Source organism: Macaca nemestrina, chromosome 20 (genome assembly GCF_043159975.1).
Source record: "Macaca nemestrina isolate mMacNem1 chromosome 20, mMacNem.hap1, whole genome shotgun sequence".
Taxonomy (NCBI): domain Eukaryota; kingdom Metazoa; phylum Chordata; class Mammalia; order Primates; family Cercopithecidae; genus Macaca; species Macaca nemestrina.
Genome location: NC_092144.1, coordinates 9591793 through 9614778, shown reverse-complemented (window position 1 = coordinate 9614778; position 22986 = coordinate 9591793). Strand labels below are relative to the sequence as shown.

Below are 22986 nucleotides of genomic sequence, written 5' to 3'. Positions count from 1 at the left end.
GAGTTTCAGTCTGTCACCTCGCCCACTTCCTTCTCTGGCTGATGGGATCTTGGTGAAGATCTACTTTTCAGACGTAGGAGGTGCTAAAATTCCTTAGCATCATCCAGACATAAAGTTGCATTCTCCTCTCTGAAGTCAGACTAGCTCTTTCCCCAGTCTCTCATCTTCTTTGTAAAATCTGAGTCTACAGGCGCCCACCACCACGCCTGGCTAATTTTTTGTAATTTTAGTAGAGATGGGGTTTCACTGTGTTAGCCAGGATGGTCTCGATCTCCTGACCTCGTGATCCGCCCGCCTTGGCCTCCCAAAGTGCTGGGATTACAGGCTTGAGCCACCACGCCTGGCTGCAAAGCGTTTCTTAATATCGCTGACCGTTGTGATCTCTTCACAAACTACCACATGTGGAGTTTCTGAGGGTTGGATTTGACTTGCCTGATTCTCTGTCAAGAAGTATCTAGTTCTTTAAATGCAACCTCAGGCTGGGCATGGTGGCTCACACCTGTAATACCAGCACTTTGGGAGACCAAGGCGGACGGATCACTTGAATTCAAGACCAGTCTGGCCAACGTGATGAAACCCTGTCTCTACTAAAAAATCTCTGTAAAAAGATTACACCACTGCACTCCAGCCTGGGTGACAGAGTGAGACTCCGTCTCATAAATAAATAAATGAATAAATGCAGTCTCAGAGGATGTGGTGTTGTGTCTCAGTTGGAGCTTCTTTCCAGATTGCACCATCGTATTTCATTCCTTTATATCGGAAGTGGAGATTTATAATAAAGTTACTTTCTGTGAGGCTATCAACACTTACTGATGACAAGTGGTAGAGGAATTTTGAAGTAAAAATACTTAAACTGCAGTGTTGTAGTATCTCCTTTCTAAGAGTTTCATTTCCTGTCTACTTACCCCACTGAAGAAGAAAGGAAAATTGCTGTCTTGAACACCTGGCGCAAGTGATCCTCCGACTTCAGCCTTCCAAAGTTCTGAGATTACAGGCGTGAGCCACCGTGCCCGCCAGTAGACAGTCTTCACTCCCACCCCTGGACTCTAGGATCAGAAAGATCCAAACCAAATCAAAAAAACTAACTTGTCTTTTTTCCCCGCAACTTTAGGAAGAAAAGAGACTCCGAAGTCAAACCAAAGAACCGTAAGTTGTTTGTGCTTTATGTTGTGAAACTGAATTGCTAACATAAGTATCCTGGTAAAATAACGGGTTGGTGTGGAACCCTGGGCACTAATCGTATGTCTCCTAAGTGGGCGAGTTCTACTTGTGAAAGGTGAGGACACCCTGAAGTGAAGGCTGAAGTTAACTTTTTTTTTTTTTTGAGACAGAGTCTTGCTCTGTCGCCCAGGCTAGAGTGCAGTGGCCGGATCTCAGCTCACTGCAAGCTCCGCCTCCCGGGTTTACGCCATTCTCCTGCCTCAGCCTCCCGAGTAGCTGGGACTACAGGCGCCTGCCATCTCGCCCGGCTAGTTTTTTGTATTTTTTAGTAGAGACGGGGTTTCACCGTGTTAGTCAGGATGGTATTGATCTCCTGACCTCGTGATCCGCCCATCTCGGCTTCCCAAAGTGCTGGGATTACAGGCTTGAGCCACTGCGCCCGGCCCTGAAGTTAACTTTTATAAATTTTAATTTAATTTAACTTAGAGACAGAGTCTCCCTCTGTCACCCAGGCTGGAGTGCAATGGTGTGATCCCGGCTCACTGCCACCCCCAACTCCCAGGCTCAAGCGATTCTCCTGTCTCAGCCTCCTGAGTAGCTGAGACTTCAGGCGTGCATCACCATGCCCAGCGAATTTTTGTATTTTTAGTGGAGACAGGGTTTCACCATATTGGTCAGGCTGGTCTTGAACTCCTGACCTCAGGTGACACACCTGCCTCAGCCTCCCAAAGTGCTGGGATTACAGGGTGAAGTTAGCTTCAATTTCTCTTCCCAACCCCAGGGCCCTCCTCAGGATTGGTCACACAGCTGTGTGTTGTGTGGTAGTGAAAGGCCGTCGAGTGAGCAGCTGTGTCACTTACCTTTTGCCGTGAAAATGCTGTGTGACAAATGACTCCAAGGCCAGAGGCCTACAACAGCGAGCATTTTTCAAGCTCACTTGTCTACAGCTTGGTGGCTGTCAGCTGATCTTGAGCTGGCTTAGTGGGGACAGCTGGGCTGACCCAGCTCTGCCTCCACAATTTGGCCAACCTGGGTACACACTTGTGGCTGTGCCAGATCACAAGGGTAGAAATGAAAAGTAGCGCTTTTTCAAACCTTTCTTGAAAAAAGATGGGCCAGGTGCAGTAGCTCGCACCTATAATCTCAGCATTTTGAGAGGCTGAGGCGGTTGGATCACTTGAGGTCAGGAGTTCAAGATCAACCTGGCCAACGTAGTGAAACCCCGTCTCTAATTAAAAATACAAAAAATTAGCTGGGCGTGGTGGTGCATGCCTGTGGTCCCAGCTACTTGGGAGACTGAGGCAGGAGAATCACTTGAACCCGGGAGGCGGAGGTTGCAGTGAACCGAGATCACATCACTGCACTCCAGCCTGGGTGACAGAGCGAGACTCTGCCTCAAGAAAAAAAGAAAAAGAAAAAGCAATTAGCTGAAGCAAATGTTGAGAGTGAGCCTGAATCCAGAGGTGGGCAGAATACCCCACCTCAGCGTCAGGGCCCTGGCAGAGAGGTAGGTGAAGACTCAGACCCCTGTGTGGAGTCAGCTGTCCACGGTCACTGACTGACGCAGATCGCACATCAGCGCAGCTTTCCTCGGCCCGGGCAGGCCAGACACGGGTTTTCCTCTACCGCAGGCTGGATTCCCATCAGGCCACAGAAATCATGGCGTCCCTTTGTCTACTTTTTGTATTAAACCACTGGCATCTCTGACCAACATTCAGATGGGGTATTGACGGTGTTCCTGAAGACCTTGAGTCCTGGAGTAGTAAATGCCCTCTGGGCTTCCTGCAGTGAAAACTGGAGAGACAGCCTGTCCTCTGAACCTGGGGAGCTTGTGTCAACCCTTAGGAGCTGTTGGCCCTGGTGCAGGGCGCCCCCTGCCGTGCTGACCAGCCTATGTGTGTGTTGTCTTCTGTGACAGAACACCCAAACAGAAACTGAAGGAGGAGCCGGACAGAGAAGCCAGGGCAGGTGTGCACGCTGACGAGGACGAAGACGGAGATGAGAAAGTAAAGGCGGGATCTTTGTTTCTGAACTCCCCCTTGTTCTTCTGCTCCTGTTTGCTTGGGCGGGAGAGTGCAGGGTGGGGATCTGGGTTCAAGTCCAGTCCCATCCACCTAGGCTCCACGGGGTCATCCAGACTCTGGGAAGGTCACCTTTTCCTCCTCTTGGGGGCCGGGATTTGTGGCTGGATTCCTGTGCCCAATGCCTAGTGAACACTCAGTTGTCCTCTGTCTTTCACACTAGAGAGGGTCTGTGTGCACCTGAGCTGAGATGTGCGTGAAGCATCCTCTCCTGAGGCCTCACTGCTGAGAAGCCTTGATACACAGTCAGCTCCGACACACATGTCAGCCACACCTTGATTTCTTTCCCAGCCTCCTACGTTCTTCTGAGTCTAGCTCTCCCCCTGCCAGCCTCCCCAGTCTAATTCAGCCAAGTGCATATGTTTAAACCCTAAAGCATCATGTGGAGCACTGCTGGGCCTCTGTCAAAGTACAGGATGGCCAGGTTGCCTGCAGGCCCTCCTGCATGAACTCCAGGGAAGGGAGCTAGGTCATCGGTGTGGGACAGTGAGTCCCTATCTAAGAGACGCCGAAGACCCCAAGAGAGTCTGGGTTTCTGCCTGTTGCGATCTAGAGAGTGGAGCCCAAAGTCACGGGCTTGCTGGGTGACGAGCACCCTCACTTCTGACCCGGTCGCCGATGGGCTTCCGTCCTCACCCTGTAGCGGGAGAGCCTTTGGTATTGCCTCCTGTCCCTCACCTCTTCTGTCCAAATGTTGGGCACCTTACTGTCAGCACTTGCCTGGGATCCCTGGAGTAGTCACATTACTCCCTGCCCTCTATTGGAAACTGGCAGGGGCCTGAGCTCACACCGCCAACACTTTTGCCTCACGGTAGAAAAGGATGTGAGGGCTGCGCACGGTGGCTCACTACTGTAATCCCAGCACTTTGGGAGGCTGAGGTGGGCGGATCACTTGAGGTCAGGAGTTTAAGACCAGCCTGACCAACAGGGTGAAACCCCATGTCACCTAAAAATACAAAAATTAGGTCGGCTTCATGGTACGTGCCTATAATCCCAGCTACTTGGGAGGCTGAGGTATGAGAATCACTTGAACCCAGATGGCAGAGGTTGCAATGAGCCAAGATTATGCCGCTGCAGTCCAGCCTGGGCAACAGAGTGAGACTCTCAAAAAATATATATATAGTAATAATAATAAAAGCAGTGCCCAGAGAACAAGGATTGTTGGCTGCTTCACCCCAGGGGGCCCCTTGCACAGGAGGTGCCGTCTCTGCCTCCCAAAGCTCTAAGCACCACTGTCCCCTATCCCGAGAGACAGGGTCTTGCTCTGTCACCCAGGCTGGAGTGCAATGGTGCCATCACGGTTCACTGCAGCCTCGACCTCCCAGGCTCAGGTGATCTTTCCACCTCAGCCTCCCAGGTAGCTGGGACTATAGGCAGGCACCACCATGTCCAGCTAATTTTTTTTTTTAAGTGTTTGTAGAGCCGGGCGCGGTGGCTCAAGCCTGTAATCCCAGCACTTTGGGAGGCCGAGGCGGGCGGATCACAAGGTCAGGAGATCGAGACCATCCTGGCTAACACGGTGAAACCCCGTCTCTACTAAAAATACAAAAAACTAGCTGGGCGAGGTGGCGGGCGCCTGTAGTCCCAGCTACTCGGGAGGCTGAGGCAGGAGAATGGCGTAAACCCAGGAGGCGGAGCTTGCAGTGAGCCGAGATCGCGCCACTGCACTCCAGCCTGGGGGACAGAGCAAGACTCCGTCTCAAAAAAATAAATAAATAAATAAAGTGTTTGTAGAGAGAGGGTTTTGCCATGTTGCCTAGGCTGGTCTCAGTCAAACTCCTGGACTCAAGTTCTCCACCTACCTCAGTCTCCCAAAGTGGCAGAGTGGTAGGATTACAGGCACGAACCATTGTGTTCAGTCTGTTTGGTTCGTTCTTTTTTTTTTTTTTTTTTTTTTTAAAGACAGTCTCCCGCTGTCATGCACTGATTGACTCACTGCAACTTCCACCTCCTAGGTTTAAGTGATTCTCCTGTCTCAACCTCTGGAGTGGCTGGGATTACAGGCATGTGCTACCATGCCTGGCTAATTTTTATATTTTTAGTAGAGATGGGGATTTACCATGTTGGCCAGGCTGGTCTCTAACTCCTGACCTCAAACAATCCACCTGCCTCAGCCTCCAAAGGTGCTGGGATTACATGTGTGAGGCACCACACCTGGCCTGTTTTTTTTGAGACAGGACCTTGTTCTGTTTCCCAGGCTAGAGTGCAGGAGTGCAGTGGTGCTATCATAGCTCACTGTAGTCTCCTGGGCTCAAGTGATCCTCCCACCTCAGCCTCCCAAGTAGCTGGCACTATAGGCATTCACTACTTTTTAAATTTATTATTTGTAGGCCAGCCGTGGTGGCTCACACCTATAATCCCAGCATTTTGGGAGGCTGAGGTGGGCGGATCACCTGAGGTCAGGAGTTCGAAATCAGCCTGACTATATGGTGAAACCCCGCCTCTACTAAAAATACAAAATTAGCTGGGTATGGTGGTGCATGCCTATAATCCCAGCTACTAGGGAGACTGAGGCAGGAGAATCGTTTGAACCCGAGAGGCAGAGGTTGCAGTGAGCCAAGATCACACCATTGCACTCTAGCCTGGGCAACAACAATGAAACTCTGTCTCTCTCTCAGATAGATAGATAGATAGATAGGCAACAGGAGTGAAACTCTGCCTCTCTCAGATAGATAGATAGATAGATAGATAGATAGATAGATAGATAGATAGATAGATGGGCAACAAGAGTGAAACTCTGTCTCTCAGATAGGTAGGTAGGTAGGTAGGTAGGTAGGTAGGTAGGTAGGTAGGTAGATAGATAGATGAGTGAGCCTGGGCAACTAGGCTCACTCATCTATCTATCTACCTACCTACCTACCTACCTACCTATCTACCTACCTACCTACCTACCTATCTGAGAGAGAGAGAGAGAGAGAGAGAGAGAGATTTTTGTAGAGACAGGGTCTCACTGTGTTGCCCAGGCTGGCCTCGAATTCCTGGCCTCAAGCAACCTCCTGCCTTAGCCTCCCAAAGTGCTGGACTTACAGGCACATGCCACTGCACACAGCCTGTAAATAAAGTTTTATTGGAACAGAGCCATACTTTTTCATTTACATTTTGCCTGTGGGTGCTTTTGTGCTACCATGGCAGAGATGACCATCCTGACACAGACCATGTGGTCAGCAAAGCTGAAAATACTGATCCTCTGGCTCTGACAAAAACAGTTTGCGAAGCTCTGGTGTAGGAGGTTGTTTAGTGCCCTCTTGTTAGTTTCAGGTGGGGAATTAAGGGAGGGAAAGTGAAGCCTTGTGTCTACCAGGTAGATCTGCCCAGGCCTGCCTGTCTTCCAGCTCCACAGTGAGGATCCCTAACCTGTAACTTTGGTGTTTGCATTTTATCTCACTCTGGCTCAGAAACTAATTTTTTCCCCTCTTTCTCTCTCTACCTCCCCCCTGTTTTTCTCTCAGGATGAGAAGCAGCACAGAAGTCAACCCAAAGATCTGTAAGTGTTTAAAATGCTTGTGCTTTTGTGTTTTCTGAACCAGGAGAAAACCTGTTCTAGGCCAGGTGCGGTGGCTTGCACCTGTAATCCCAGCACTTTGGGAGGCTGAGGTGGGCGAATCACGTGAGGTCAGGAGTTTGAGGCCAGCCTGGCCAATATGGTGGAAACCCATCTCTACCAAAAATACAAAAATTAGCTGGCTGTACTGGCAGGTGCCTATAATCCCAGCTACTCAGGAGGCTGAGGCAGAATTGTTAGAAGCCAGGAGGTGGAGGTTGCGGTGAGCCGAGATCGCGCCACTACTCTCCAGCCTGGACAACAAGAGTAAAACTGTCTCAAAAAAATAAAGAAAGAAAGCCTGTTCTAGAAACCTGTGGTGATGTAGACATGTGCGGGGACCCTGGGGCCTCTGAAGGCCTCGTCTCAGGATGACAAGCTGGCAGTCTAACTGCAAAGCTCCCACGGGTATCTTGCTTTCCCCTGGGGAAGCATTAGTTTGTCATTTTCCGTGCGAGTTGGCAATGTGGTGTTCCTAAGCTGCTACTTGCTATGTATCTGTTCACCCTGCAGAGCTGCCAAACGGAGGCCTGAAGAAAAAGAACCTGAAAAAGCAAATCCACAGATTTCTGATGAAAAAGACGAGGATGAAAAGGTAAAGGTCTCACTTTTCTTTCTTTTTTTTTTTTTTTCAAGACGGGGTTTCGCCATGTTGCCCAGACTGGTCTTGGGAAAAAGAAGACTGGGCGTGGTGACTCACGCCTGTAATCCCAGCACTTTAAGAGGCTGAGGCAGGTGAATCAGGAGTTCAAGACCAGCCTGACCAATATGGTGAAACCCTGTCTCTACTAAAAATAGAAAAATTAGCAGGCGGTGGTGCGCACCCATAGTCCCAGCTACTCAGGAGGCTGAGACAGGAGAATCACTTGAGCACGGGAGGTGGAGGTTGCAGTAAGCCGAGATCTCACCATTGTACTGCAGGCTGGGGACACAGCAAAATTAGCTGGGTGCGGTGGCATATGCCTGTAGTCCCAGCTGCTTGGAAGGCTGAGGCACGAGAATTGCTTGCACCCAGGAGGTGGAGGTTGTTGTGAGCTGAGATTGTGCCACTGTACTCCTGCCTGGACAACAGAGCAAGACTGTCTCAAAAAAAAAAAAAAAAAAAGGGCTGGGTACAGTGGCTCACGCCTGTCTTCCCAGCACTTTGGGAGGCCAAGGCAGGCGCATCACCTGAGGTCAGGAGTTTGAAACCAGCCTGGACAACATGGTGAAACCCCATCTCTACTAAAAATACAAAAGTTAGTCAGTTGTGGTGGTAGGGGCCTGTAATCTCAGCTACTTGGAAAGCTGAGGCAGGAGAATCGCTTGAACCCAGGAGGCAGAGGTTGCAGTGAGCTGAGATCATGCCATTGCACTCCAGGCTGGGGACACAGCAAGACTCCTTCTCAAAAACAACAAAAAAATACAAGGACATTGGTCTTATTGGGTAAGGCCCCACCTTTATTACCTCTTTTAACCATAATTGTCTCCTTAAAGATTCTATATCCAAATACAGTCACATAGCAGGTTAGTCTTAATGTATGAATTTTGCAGGGGACATGACTCAGTCTGTATACCCCCTCATCAATTGTTTGCTTACCTTTACATTTTAGTATTTATTTTTGAGACAGGGTCTCATTCTGTTGTCGAGGCTAGAGTGCAGTGGTACAGTTATAGCTACCATAGCCTCGAACTCCTGGGCTGAAGCAATCCTCCCACCTGGGCCTTCAAGGTAGCTGGGACTATAGGCGATGCCACTACACCCAGCTAACTTTCTATTTTTGTGGAGACAGGGTTTTACTGTGTTGCCCAGGCTGGTCTTGAGCTCCTGGGCTCAAGCAGTCCTCCCACCTGGGCTACTTAAAGTGCTAGGATTAGGCCGGGCGCGGTGGCTCAAGCCTGTAATCCCAGCACTTTGGGAGGCCGAGACGGGTGGATCACAAGGTCAGGAGATCGAGACCATCCTGGCTAACCCGGTGAAACCCCGTCTCTACTAAAAAATACAAAAAACTAGCCGGGCGAGGTGGCGGGCGCCTGTAGTCCCAGCTACTCGGGAGGCTGAGGCAGGAGAATGGCGTGAACCCGGGAGGCGGAGCTTGCAGTGAGCTGAGATCCGGCCACTGCACTCCAGCCTGGCTGACAGAGCGAGACCCCGTCTCAAAAAAAAAAAAAATAAAAAAATAAAAAAAATAAAAAAAAAATAAAGTGCTAGGATTACAGGCATGGGCCACTGTGCCTGGCCAGTTATTTATTTATTTATTTATTTATTGAGACAGAGTCTCGCTGTGTCACCAGACTGGAGTGCAGTGGTGCGATCTCGGCTCACTGCAACCTCCGTCACCCTGGTTCAAGCAATTCTCTTGCCTCAGCCGCCCAAGTAGCTGGGACTACAGGCACTCGCCACCACACCCAGCTAATTTTTGTAATTTTAGTAGAGACGGGGTTTCACCATCTTGGCCAGGATGGTCTCAATCTCTTGACCTCGTGATCCATCTGCCTTGGCCTCCCAAAGTGCTGGGATTACAGGCGTGAGCCACCATGCCTGGTCCTGTGCCTGGCCAGTTATTTGTTTACCTTGAGGTGTCACTTATACAGGAAAGCTAAGGTTTTAAAAAATTGGCTTCCCCTCTGAATCTTTTTTTTTTTTTTTGAGACGGAGTCTCGCTCTGTCGCCCAGGCTGGAGTGCAGTGGCCGGATCTCAGCTCATTGCAAGCTCCGCCTCCCGGGTTTACGCCATTCTCCTGCCTCAGCCTCCCGAGTAGCTGGGACTACAGGCGCCCGCCACCTCGCCCGGCTAGTTTTTTGTATTTTTAGTAGAGATGGGGTTTCACCATGTTAGCCAGGATGGTCTCGATCTCCTGACCTTGTGATCCGCCCGTCTCAGCCTCCCAAAGTGCTGGGATTACAGGCTTGAGCCACCGCGCCCGGCCAATCTTAGTATTTTTAGTAGAGACATGATTTCGCCGCTTTGGCCAGGCTAGTCTGGAACTCCTGACCTCCAGTGATCTGTGTGCCTTGGCCTCCCAAAGTGCTGGGATTACAGGCATGAGCCACTGTACCGGGCCTGGCTATAAGATTTTTTTTTTTTTTTTTTTTTTTTTTGAGACGGAGTCTCGCTCTGTCGCTCAGGCTGGAGTGCAGTGGCCGGATCTCAGCTCACTGCAACTCTGCCTCCCAGGTTTATGCCATTCTCCTGCCTCAGCCTCCCGAGTAGCTGGGACTACAGACACCCGCCACCTTGCCTGGCTAGTTTTTTGTATTTTTTAGTAGAGATGGGGTTTCACCATGTTAGCCAGGATGGTCTCGATCTCCTGACCTTGTGATCCGCCCGTCTCGGCCTCCCAAAGTGCTGGGATTACAGGCTTGAGCCACCGCACCCGGCCTAGATTTTTGATTATATGACTTTAGATGGTAGAGTGAATCAGAGCTCACCTGCTGGCCCTCTCATTCCCTCCCTCCCCTTTCTGTTTTATGATAATCACTTATACAAAGTTCTTAACACCGAAGCACTATCTGGGTGTGAAACACTCTTACCCTTTAATCCTCTTTTGTTTTCCCTGTGTAGGAGGAGAAGAGACGGAAAACGACCCCCAAAGAACCGTAAGAATTTATTCTTGGCATTATCCAAAGCAGATGCTAATGTTAAAATGATGGTTCTAGAACAAAAGGGAAAGGTTTTAGTAATTGCCAGAGCAACCTTGGGGAGCAACCTTAGGCTCATTTTGGATTGGGTTGGTGAACATAGGACCAAGATGCATCAGGCAGGACGCCCCTGCGGTGAAGAGCCACTGTGACCTCGCGCCTGGGCCTCACTGCCGCAACCGGTGCCTCCATGTGCCACAGGCGCCTCAGGCAGAAACCTCACAGGGGCGATTTTGATATTTTCTGAAACAATTAAACGATGCTGTGCTTTTCCCCCCAGAACGGAGAAAAAAATGGCTCGCGCCAAAACAGTCGTGAACTCCAAGGTAAATGTCTGCTGGGAATAAAGCTGGTGGTGGTGCTCACGAGGCGGCTGGGAGCAGCTCTCTTGAGCGCCATCATCTGTGTTCTTGCTCCCACAGACCCACCCTCCCAAGTGCATTCAGTGCGGGCAGTACCTGGACGACCCCGACCTCAAATATGGGCAGCACCCACCAGACGCGGTACGTGCAGCTCTCTTCCCAGCCTTCCTCTGCCTGTCCCTCGTCGTCCCTCTGCTCACCAGCCCCGTGTCCTTCAGGTGGATGAGCCACAGATGCTGACAAATGAGAAGCTGTCCATCTTTGATGCCAACGAGTCTGGCTTTGAGAGTTATGAGGCGCTTCCCCAGCACAAACTGACTTGCTTCAGGTAAGTGTACTTTTGTGTGTGTGTGTGTGTTACGTGGAAGGAGGCGCTTTCCCAGAGGCGTCTACGGGCTCAAGATTATGGTTTTTAGGGCCTGACCTGCAGCATGTCTTAAGCTAACACTTCGTGGATAAGAGCTACCTTGGAGGGCTGGGCGCGGTGGCTCATGCCTGTAATCCTAGCATTTTGGGAGGCCGAGGTGAGCAGATCACTTCAGGTCAGGAGTTTGAGACCAGCCTGGCCAACACGGCGAAACCTACTGAAAATACAAAAAGTAGCCAGGTGTGGTGGTACGCGACTGTAATCCCAACTACTCGAGAGGCTTAGGCAGGAGAATTTCTTGAACTCTGGAGGCGGAGGTTGCAGTGAGCTGAGATGGTGCCACTGCACTCCAGCCTGGGCGACAGAGCAAGACTCCATCTCAAAGAGCCACCATGGAAAACCGGTGAAGGGACAGTAGAGCTTTGCTGATTTTTGGTTTGGTTTTTGGGTTTTTACACTACACATATTGCCCCTCCATTCTGCCTACATCCTGAGGGTCACACGCTTAGATGAAGGCTTGCTCTGTGCTAGGTACCAGTGATCTGGGTGTCGATGTAGCTGCTCACATCCTGCCTTCACGGAGCCAAAAATGGGTGATACCTGTCGGGTAGTCACAGCCATGACAGATTTTTAAAAAGCCTGGTTGCATGTAGAGAGAAAGAGTGTGAGGAGGAAGGTCTGTGAAGACGCGAGAGGCAATGATTTCAGTAAAGACCTTGCGAGAGAAGAGGCCAAGGGGATGGCCAGGGTGGGGCACCCTAGGTAGAAGGGGGCGTGATTACCAGGGCTCGGAGGGGCCTGTGCCAGCTGTGGAAGGTGAATGGCAAGCCTGGTGTGGTGGTGGGTTGGGGCTGGGCCACACAGGGACTTGCAGACCTCAGCATTGACTCTCGTGTCCTCTGAGGGAACGTGCCTGGCGTCCGGCCCCTACCTTCACCGAGGCTTACGTCAGCTCTTGAGTGGGCAGAGGGCCCGTGCTCTCAGGCATCCCCAGCACCATTTTGCTCCCTCTCCCTGCGGGTGCAATCACCCTACAGGGCTTCACCTTGTTCTTCGTGGGAAATGCCTCAGCTCCAGGAACAGCCCTGCCTCCTTTTAGGCCTGGGTGGTGTTTTCCCTCTCTGTGAAGAGGAGGGGGAAGTGCCTTGGGGACCCCTGTTGGAAACACCCACAGGCAGCGGTTCCTGCGCCCACTGGGAGGGCATCCACGTGCTCCCTGTGCTTGGCTGATGGTTGTTCCCCTCCCTCTCCTTCTATGGGATCCCGATCCAGACCAAGATGCTGTTGCACCCACCAGCAACTGCTAGCCCCCCAGGCCTTGCCCAAAGCAGGACCACACACCTCTGCCTGCTGGTATGAGTGAGGTGTGCTGTGGTGGGCAGAGCTGGCTACCATGCCCTAGGGCCTCACTCTGGCCTTCATCAGGACAAAGGCTCAGGGGAGCCTGGGGCTGGGGCTGCCAGAGTCCTGATGTCCCAGCTTCCTCCCTGAATTGAGATCTATCATAGATTTGTTCCTAGAGCGTGGGATGGTGGCCTGGAGGACACTTTACAGGAGTCGCATGCCTTCTGTCCACTGGAGCTGGGCTGCCTGGGTTATTTAGGGACTCTCCATGCTGCTGTACTTGGCCTGAAAGTGGCGGATAGAAGCCACTCATGGGTGGGGTCTGGCCTGCGAATCAGTGGGTCCTGCCACTGCCTAGGACTTAGAACTTCTCTCCCATGTCTCCCCATGGAGAGAGCCTCCAGCCCACCTGTGCAGCGGGGAGCGGGACCCCCTCTTCTGTAGGCCCTCCCTTGATCTCCCTTGATCCACGCTGTCTTCATCTGTCTCTTCTTCTGGGCCTTACATCCTGAGGGCAGGGCTGCCACCTATTCTGTCTGCCATGCCTGGCACGCGGTAGGGGAGCTCCGCAGGAGGTGTTCCGTTTTTTATTTGAGCATTTCTGGTTTTCAAGGCACTAAGCCTGGTGAGTGTGGTGGAGGGGTGCTCTCCAGAGACCTGTGCAGGCTCCATATGGGGGCTCTGAGGATAGCCCAGCACCTCTGGCCGGGGAAGGGTGATCCTTGTGCCTAGATGAGCAGGTTCATAAGCAGAACCCCCAGTTCATGTCTTTTTCCTTAAGTTTGACTTCTTGCCTCTCTGTCTTCAATAAGGAACCTGCTCCCAAATGTCAAGGGGCATCTGGACAGTGGGGTCACAGGTGCCCTCCCTGTGTTTGAGATTTATGCCCAAAAGGAGGCAGAAGTCCTTCTCTCCCAAATCCCTTTTCACACTGTTCTATAACCTGCTTTATTACTTTTTTAAATTGAGGTCTGACTCGTGTAATATAAAATTAACCATATGAGGTATTTGAATAGGTGAATTCATAGATATAGAAAGCAGGTGGTTGCAGGGGCTGAGGGCCGGTTGGGAGGAGACTGGAGAGTGACTGCTACTTGATGGGAATGAGGCTTTATTAACATTTGAGTGACGGAAATGTTCTACAGCTGAATAGATATGGTGGCTACACTGCATAGTGGAAACTGTTCTAGAAACCGGTATTTCCCACACTGTAAGTCTGACTGATCTTTTGGTGTTGCTCTTGCAGACACACATACTCTTGATGCTTAGGTGGGAGAATAAGGTAGACACTCCGGGTGATAGAACACTGTCTTAATTTAGTGTTCCCGCAACCAAAAAAATGAATGTTGGGGCTGGGCGTGGTGGCTCAGTCTGTAATCCCAGCATTTTGGGAGCCCGAGGCAGGTAGATCACTGGAGGTCAGGAGTTCAAGACTAGCCTGGCCAACGTAGTGAAACACCGTCCCTACTAAAAATACAAAAATTAGCTCGGCATGGTGGTGCAGGCCTGTAATCCCAGCTACTCAGGAGACTGAGGCAGGAGAATTACTTGAACCCGGGAGGCGGATAGGTTGCAGTGAGCCGAGATCACACCATTGCACTCCAGCCTAGGGGACAGAGCAAGACTGTTTCAAAAACAAAAAAAGAGTGTTGGACTTGTACATTGTCTCATTGCTTCGTGCCTGATCTGAAGTCTGCACCAAGACCCACCTTCATGGCTTAGCTGGTAAGCGTATGCTTTGTTTCCTGTCCAGCGTGTACTGTAAACATGGCCACCTGTGTCCCATCGACACCGGCCTCATCGAGAAGAATATCGAACTCTTCTTTTCTGGTTCAGCAAAACCAATCTATGATGATGACCCATCTCTTGAAGGTAAGGAGGAGTCCAGGATTGTTTGGGGCACACTTTAAAAACAGCCAGGCAGGGTGGTTCACATCTATAATCCTAGCACTTTGGGGGTCTGAGGCCAGAGGATCACTTGAGCTCAGGAGTTTGAGGCCAGCCTGGGCAACATAGCAAGAGCCTGCTTCTATTTAAAAAATTATAAATATGTGTGTGTATATATATGTATATATACACATATACATATACACATGTATACACATGTATTTATATACACACGCACACATACTTATATATACGTATAAATAGAAATATACTTATAAAGCAATATTCAGCTGGAGCTGCTGCCTCTTAAAGTTAGGGCATGAGATTTTGTGTTGGGAACAGCTGTAGGCCAAGTCACTGTGGTGACTGAGGAGCACCCGACCTGGCTGATGGGATGTCTGCTGAGCTGGGCGCTTGGAGCACCTCTTAGCCCTCCTGGGTTTGGGATATGAGTCAGAGCCCTTAGTCCATTTCTTTTTTCTGCTCTAGGTGGTGTTAATGGCAAAAATCTTGGCCCCATAAATGAATGGTGGATCACTGGCTTTGACGGAGGTGAAAAGGCCCTCATCGGCTTCAGCACCTGTAAGTGTGTGGCCCATCAAAGGCTGGCCGGGGGTCTGAAAGGGGGCCTTCATGTTCTCCTTCCTGGGGGCTGGTGGGGCTCTGGTGGGAATTCTCAGCAGGCTTGCAGAAGGCCATGTGACTGTGGGAACCTTAGCAGGTTCAGTTGGGGTAGCCTCTTGTGTTAGTTATGACCAGCTCTGGAACTGACTCTCCAGTTGTAAGAGCAGGTCTTGGCCGGATGTGGTGGCTCACACCTGTAATCCCAGCACTTTGGGAGGCCGAGGTCGGGGGATCACTTGAGGCCAGGAATTCGCTGAGCCTGGCCAACATGGTGAAACCCCATCTACCAAAAACGCAAACAATAGCCACGTGTGATGGTGCACACCTGTAATCCCAGCTACGTGGGAGGCTATGGCAGGAGAATCATGTGAACCCAGGAGGCAGAGGTTGCAGTGAGCCGAGATCATGCCACTGCACTCCAGCCTGGGCGATGGAGCAAGACTCCATCCTCCTCCACACACACACAAAAAAAGCAGGTCTTATTCTTGCAACCCAAACCCAGACTGAATTCCAAAAACCAGAGATGAGCTCAATGAAGGCCTACTCAGCTAGTCTTCGCTCTCTGGCTGACTCAGATAGGCTTCTTCAGAACAAGCCAGCTATGATGTGTTGTGCCCTGTGTTTCTGACATTTGGGTACAGGATGACTTTTAGACTGTTGGGTGAGTTTGGTAGACTCCTCCCTGCCCTGTGGCCACCGTAGGTGCCATCAGATTCCAACCCCTTTTTCACACCTGCTCTGTTCACCCCAGCGTTTGCCGAATACATTCTGATGGATCCCAGCCCGGAGTATGCGCCCATATTTGGGCTGATGCAGGAGAAGATCTACATCAGCAAGATTGTGGTGGAGTTCCTGCAGAGCAATTCCGACTCGACCTACGAGGACCTGATCAACAAGATCGAGGTAAGAGATCGAGGGGCCTCAGCATCTGGGATTCCCACCGGAAACTTGCCTTCAGAACCAACAGACATTGTTCTTCAGTTGGATTTAGGCCAGTTTGGCTTAAGCATGAGAGAAACCTGTTCTCTTTCAAGACCACAGTTCCTCCTTCTGGCCTCAACTTGAACCGCTTCACGGAGGACTCCCTCCTGCGACACGCGCAGTTTGTGGTGGAGCAGGTGGAGAGTTATGACGAGGCCGGGGACAGTGACGAGCAGCCCATCTTCCTGACGCCCTGCATGCGGGACCTGATCAAGCTGGCCGGGGTCACGCTGGGACAGAGGTAAGGATGCGGCGGGGACAAGAGTGAAGACTGGAGACTGAGGAGGTTAGAGCATGGTGCACATCCTCTGTGCCAGTCCTCTGAGATGCTGGACCCTCTCCCGTAGGCGAGCCCAGGCGAGGCGGCAGGCCATCAGGCATTCTACCAGGGAGAAGGACAGGGGACCCACGAAAGCCACCACCACCAAGTTGGTCTACCAGATCTTCGACACTTTCTTTGCAGAGCAAATTGAAAAGGATGACAGAGAAGACAAGGAGAACGCCTTTAAGCGCCGGCGATGTGGCGTGTGCGAGGTAACCTCGCCTGTAGGGGCTCCCACTCCCCTGAGGTGGCCCAGCTTCTGGCCTGATCTGAGGACTGCTCCATCTTTCTCTCTGTGGCTTAAGACTCTGGCTGCTCAAATGTGACCCCTGAGACAGAAATTAGTTAGTGTTCTAGGAGGACCCTGCATGCTTCATTGAACATCAATAGGACAGATGTCCACAGAGGCGTGCTTGGGTGCTTTGCTGATAATGCCACAGTCCTTAACTGACGAACCTGGCTTCTGGGTGACTCTGCTCTGCCTGCATCTCACTGTCTGGAGGCCCCCGTTGGAGTGCTAAGGGAGTATTCACATCTAAGTGGGCACTTTGTCCAACTTAGATTTGAGGCCCTTAGGAGGCCTTCCTTTCTGTGAGTTTTGAAAATATATGTTTACTTCCCTCAGGAGGAACCAACCTCCTCGTTCTATGACCCAAAGACCAGGTATATTTTGATACCTATTACCTGACTTTCTTTTGGATAAACACTGGCTTCAGGGCTTTGTCTTTGATCCCCACTGGCATCCCTTAACGGGAACCTGCATGTCGTCACCATTGTTACTTTGGTTTTATTTTATTTTTCTTGGTTAACACACATGTGTCCAATGTTTTATAATTTCTAAAAAAATTCTTAATTTTTTTGAGACAGTCTCGCTCTGTCACCCAGGCTAGAGTGCAATGGCACAATCTCAGCTCACCATAACCTCTGCCTCCCAGGTTCAAGCAGTTCTCCTGCCTCAGCCTCCCGAGTGGCTGGGATTATAGGCACCTGCCACCATACCCAGCTAATTTTTTTGTATTTTTAGTAGAAACGGGGTTGCACCATGTTGGCCATGCTGGTCTTGAATTCCTGACCTCAAGTGATCTGCCCACCTTGGCCTCCCAAAGTGCTGGGATTACAGGTGTGAGCCGCTGTGCCTAGCCCTAAAATCTTTTGTTTTTATTTATGGAACTGTTATATGTTGATACAGGTAGATCTAGTAATTTCATTTTAAATATTCTGTAGTATTTCATTAAATGAACATCCTAACTTCTCAATGATAGGCACCTCTTCAGTATTATAAATATAAGGCAGCATCCTTGAGCAAAGCTTCTTGCAAGTGTATCTGCTTAGAAATAGTGTTGCCAGGCTGTGGGTGTGTATTCTTAAGTTTGATCTAGAAGATTGCGCTCCAAAATGGTTCTATCAACTTATTTGAGTAGTGTGCGTTCTTGTTTCCTCACACCACCTCTCTGGCTTCTTAACCTTTACCCATCTGGAGAATGGGAAGGGAACTTTTTCTCTTACTTACCGTACTTCTAATAAGGTTGAATTTTTTTTTTTTTTTTTTTTTTTTTTTTTTTTTTTTTGTAGAGACAGGGTCCTGCTGTGTTGCCTTGTCTGGTCTCAAACTCCTGGCTTCAAGTGGTCCTCCTGTCTCAGCCTCCCAAACTGCCGGGATTAGAGGCATGAGGCACTGCACCTGGCCAAACAGGCACATTTTTAAGTCTTCTTGTTTGTTGTTGTTGTTGTTGAGATGGGTCTTGCTCTGTCACCCAGTCTGGAGTGCAGTGGCATGGCTGTAGCTCACTACATTCTCAACCTCCTGGGCTCAAGTGATCCTCCCACCTTAGCCTCCCAAGTAGCTGGGACCACAGGTATATGCCACCATGCCCAGCTACTTAAAAAAAAAAAACATATTGTAGATGGGATTTTGCCATGTTGCCTAGGCTGGTCTTAAATGCCTGAACTTAAGCAGTCCTCCCTCCTTAGCATCCTGAATTGCTGGGACTGCAGGAATTTGTCACCACGCCTGGCGAATTTTTAATTTTTTGTAGAGATGGGGGTCTTAATATGTTGCCCAGGCTGGTCTTGAACTCTTGGACTCAAGTGATCCATCTACATATGCTTCAGCCTCCCAATATACTGGTTCAGGCATGAGCCACCATGCCTAGCCTAAAAGTCTTAATTCACTGTTTGTTTGATTGTCACTAAGGGCTTGTGATTCACCTTTTTTTTTTTTTGAGACGGAATCTTGCCCAGTCGCCCAGGCTGGAGTGCAGTGGCGTGACCTCAGCTCACTGCAAGCTCTGCCTCCTGGGTTCATGCCATTCTCCGGCCTCAGTCTCCCTAGTAGCTGGGACTACAGGCGCCCACCACCACGCCCAGCTAATTTTTTTTTGTATTTTTAGTAGAGACGGGGTTTCACCATGTTAGCCAGGATGGCCTCAATCTCCTGACCTCATGATCTGCCTACCTTGGCCTCCCAAAGTGCTGGGATTACAGGCATGAACCACCGTGCCAGGCCACGATTCACCTTTTTTGTTTATTTTTAAAATTTTTTGAGACCTAAAAGTATTAATTCATCATTTGTCTCATTGTTACTAAGGGCTGTATGATTTCCCCTTTTTTTTTTTCCTTTGAGATGGAGTTTCGGCCAGGCGCGGTAGCTCCAACCTGTAATCCCAGCACTTTGGGAGGCTGAGACGGGCGGATCACGAGGTCAGGAGATCGAGACCAACCTGGCTAACACAGTGAAACCCTGTCTCTACTAAAAAAATACGAAAAACTAGCCGGGCGAGGTGGCAGGCACCTATAGTCCCAGCTACTCGGGAGGCTGAGGCAGGAGAATGGCGTAGACCCGGGAGGTGGAGCTTGCAGTGAGCTGAGATCCGGCCACGGCACTCCAGCCTGGGCGACAGAGCGAGACTCCGTCTCAAAAAGAAAAAAAAAAAAAGAGAGAGATGGAGTTTCACTCTTGTCCAGATTAGAATGCAGTGGTGTGATCTTGGCTCGCTGCAATCTCCACCTCCCAGGTTCAAGCAATTCTCCTGCCTCAGCCTCCCAAGTAGCTGCGATTACAGGCACACCCTACCACGCCTGGCTAATCTTTGTATTTTTAGTAGAGACGGGGTTTCACCACGTTGGCCAGGCTGGTCTGGAATTCCTGACCTTAAGTGATCTGCCTGCCTTGGCCTTCTGAAATGCTGGGATTACAGGCATGAGCCACTGTGCCCGGCTCTGATTTGCCTTTTTAATACCATTTTTTAGGTGTGTCAGCAGCCTGAGTGTGGGAAATGTAAAGCCTGCAAGGACATGGTTAAATTTGGTGGCAGTGGACGGAGCAAGCAGGCTTGCCAAGAGCGGAGGTAGGTCGGGCCGAGTCCTCCTCCTGTGGCAAAGGACTTGCCAGCTGGTGGCGGATGCACTGTGGAGAAGGGCCCGCGTGTGTGGGAAAGCACCAGGATTCCTTCGTTAGGCATTGTCTCAGGGCCTGTCCCTGTTAGGACAAAAACAGCCTTGGTTGGTCTTACTTAGAAAAGGGGCCTTAGGTATAACCAGTGACATTGCAGGTGTCCCAATATGGCCATGAAGGAGGCAGATGACGATGAGGAAGTCGATGATAACATCCCAGAGATGCCGTCACCCAAAAAAATGCACCAGGGGAAGAAAAAGAAACAGAACAAGAATCGCATCTCTTGGGTTGGAGAAGCCGTCAAGGTAACCCTTGGAGCCCCTCGTTCGGCTCACTGCCATGTTCCCGATAAGCAGGTTCCCCTAGTATCTTGCCAACCTGACCTCTTGGTCAACCTGAGCCCCAGCACCAAGAAACCTGCCTGTTTGCCCCTGAGAGGAGCAGGACTGGCCGAGAGACCATGTTCTGTGGCTCAGTACCAGCAAGGCATTTTTGTATGGCCACAAGGCTCAGTTCTCCTAATGTCCCAAAATGGGCATTTGACACAGTTCTAGGGGCGTCAGGCAGGTGAGCCCTCATAGCTTGTTTTTGTGTTTTGTTTTGTTTGGGACAGAGTCTTGCTCTATCACCCAGGCTGGAGTGTGGTGACATGATCTCAGCTCGCTGCAACCTCTGCCTCCCAGGTTCAAGCAATTCTCCTACCCCAGCCTCCTGAGTAGCTGAGATTACAGGCATGCACCACCATGCCAGGCTAACTTTTTTTGTGTTTTTAGTAGAGACGGGGTTTCATCATGTTGCCCAGACCATTCTCAAACTCCTAGCCTCAAGTGATCCACCTACCTCAGCCTCCCAAAGTGCCGGGATTACAGGCGGGAGCCACCGCGCCTGGCCCCTCATAGCTTGTTTTCAAGAGAGCCGTCACAGCCCCCTCTGGCGTGGGGTGGGTCTTTTGGGGGCACCAACAGATGGCCTCCCAGTTGTTCTGTGGTCATCGGCTTCACTGAGGGTCAGTTCCTTTACCACAGTGTGAGAGAAAGGAGTGAGTATCCTCTGTGTTGCTTCTCTGATGTCCATAAATTAAAGATGCAATCAGTTCACTTAAGCATGAGGCTTGCCGCCTGCTGGCTGCCTGGGCCGTGGCTGAGCCCCTGCAGGAGGACAGACATGGGTACTGTTGCATGGCATGAGTACCTCTGCAGGGTAGGGGGCTGGGAGGAGGCTGGGGCCACGAGGCCTTGCAGAGATGACACGTGGGCTGAGATGGAGAAGGTCAGGTAGGACCTAGCCACACCAAGACCTGGGGGAGAGCTGCACTGAGGTGGCAGTCAGCTTACCTTGGTGGAGAAAAGGAAGGAGGCCCCTGCAGTTGGATTGGCTTGAGCCAGGGGGTGACAGGCAGGACAGGGGCCAGGGTTCAGGCTGTGGCCTTACAGACGATGGTGAGGTGTTGGGAGCTATGCTGTTAAAATCAAATCCTGGGACCCGAGTGGCAGAGCGGAAGTGGGAGGGACGCGAGTTCCCTTGGTTACAGCATCTGGCCGAGGAGGGTGGATGTTCTCTTCTTTTTTATTATTGAAGCCCTTGTAGAACAGGATGTTCTCTTTAGCAGCAACTCTTCATTGACTTCTTGATGAAATGGAGTCATGTCTTACATTAAGTAACAGAGAACCATGCAGGTCAAGGCCAGCAAAGACCCTCAAAATGATCCTCCCTGAACATCTGCTCTCATTTTCAGACTGACGGGAAGAAGAGTTACTATAAGAAGGTGTGCATTGATGCGGAAACCCTGGAAGTTGGGGACTGTGTCTCTGTTATTCCAGATGATTCCTCAAAACCGCTGTATCTAGCAAGGTTTGCATCTTTCTTTTTGCTTGACTTGTGCACGTACTTTCTCATCAAGTAGGAGATGCCTGTTTTGCCAAAATAGCACCAGCAGCTTTTTGCCCTAGATGAAAACCGAAAAGGACGAGTGCCACTGCCCAGACTCGGTCACATATCTGCTGGCCAGGTCAGAACTTCTCCCCATGCCCGTCTTGATTCCAGGGTCACGGCGCTGTGGGAGGACAGCATCAATGGGCAGATGTTTCACGCCCACTGGTTCTGCGCTGGGACAGACACAGTCCTCGGGGCCACGTCGGACCCTCTGGAGTTGTTCTTGGTGGATGAATGTGAGGACATGCAGCTTTCATATATCCACAGCAAAGTGAAAGTCATCTACAAATCCCCATCCGAAAACTGGGCCATGGAGGTGAGTGCCTGGTGCCCCTCGCGAGCCCCTGCCTTGCCATGGAGGGTCAACTGCTGACATGTGTTCTGTTTTGTTTTTATTTGTATTATCTTGTGTGTGTGTGTGTGTGTGTGTGTGTGTGTTTTTGAGACGGAATGTCACTCTTGTTGCCTAGGCTGGAGTGCAATGGCATGATCTCAGCTCACTGCAACCTCTGCCTCCCAGGTTCAAGTGATTCTCCTGCCTCAGTCTCCTGAGTAGCTGGGATTATAGGCACCCGCCACCACGCCTGGCTAATTTTTTTTTGTATTTTTAGTAGACACAGGATTTCACCATGTTGGCCAGGCTGGTCTCGAACTCCTGACCAGCCTGGAAGGCCAGGTGATCCACCCGCCTCGGCCTCCCATAGTGCTGGGATTACAGGCATGAGCCACCACGCCTGGCCTGACACGTATTCTTATCTCCCAAGGGAGGCATGGATCCCGAGTCCCTGCTGGAGGGGGACGACGGGAAGACCTACTTCTACCAGCTGTGGTACGATCAAGACTACGCGAGATTCGAGTCCCCTCCAAAAACCCAGCCAACGGAGGACAACAAGTTCAAGTGAGCACTGGGGCCAGGCTCGGGGTCAACAGGCACTTTCAGCCCACATCGCTCCCGTTTCCTGTGTGCTTCTGTCTGGTTGGCTTCCCCCAGTGGCCCCCCTGTTTGTGTTTCTTGCTCACCAAAGGCCAGCCTGACTATGGATGACGCTCAAGGGTATAGATGGCCTGGAGTTGCTTTAAGTGTGTGGATGGCCTGGCATTGGCTTTGTAAGAGGGTTCCCTACCCAGGAGCAGGGTTCGTCTTCCCATTTCAAGACTTCCCGTGTGTTCTTCAGTGTGTGCCCAGCTCTGGCATGTTTTTGGCTGTTTCTTAGATATTTTCTCCTGTAAATGAGACCTTTATTGGATTCTTTTCTAACTGGGTGACTGCTTTTAGGGAAGCTTTTATTTTTTGTTTTTGAGACAGAGTTTCACTTTTGTTGCCCAGGCTGGAGTACAACGGCTCAATCTTGGCCCACCGCAACTGCC

At 50.7% G+C, this 22986-nt stretch overlaps 1 protein-coding gene across 6 annotated transcripts in view; it reads left to right on the top strand.

Annotated features, from left to right (window-relative positions):
• Positions 1 to 22986, top strand: part of LOC105477096 (DNA methyltransferase 1) — a 62937-nt gene that overhangs the window by 24752 nt on the left and 15199 nt on the right. For all 6 annotated transcript variants that reach the window (XM_011733731.2, XM_011733651.2, XM_011733592.2 and 3 more), the window contains 18 exons: positions 1112 to 1146; positions 3080 to 3167; positions 6692 to 6726; positions 7297 to 7378; positions 10329 to 10363; positions 10686 to 10731; positions 10828 to 10908; positions 10986 to 11095; positions 14232 to 14350; positions 14855 to 14947; positions 15741 to 15892; positions 16024 to 16211; positions 16318 to 16504; positions 19542 to 19639; positions 19844 to 19991; positions 21422 to 21537; positions 21730 to 21934; positions 22383 to 22516. In XM_011733731.2, the coding sequence (XP_011732033.2) occupies positions 1112 to 1146; positions 3080 to 3167; positions 6692 to 6726; positions 7297 to 7378; positions 10329 to 10363; positions 10686 to 10731; positions 10828 to 10908; positions 10986 to 11095; positions 14232 to 14350; positions 14855 to 14947; positions 15741 to 15892; positions 16024 to 16211; positions 16318 to 16504; positions 19542 to 19639; positions 19844 to 19991; positions 21422 to 21537; positions 21730 to 21934; positions 22383 to 22516 (1952 nt within the window). The remainder of the gene's footprint in view (positions 1 to 1111; positions 1147 to 3079; positions 3168 to 6691; positions 6727 to 7296; positions 7379 to 10328; positions 10364 to 10685; positions 10732 to 10827; positions 10909 to 10985; positions 11096 to 14231; positions 14351 to 14854; positions 14948 to 15740; positions 15893 to 16023; positions 16212 to 16317; positions 16505 to 19541; positions 19640 to 19843; positions 19992 to 21421; positions 21538 to 21729; positions 21935 to 22382; positions 22517 to 22986) is intronic.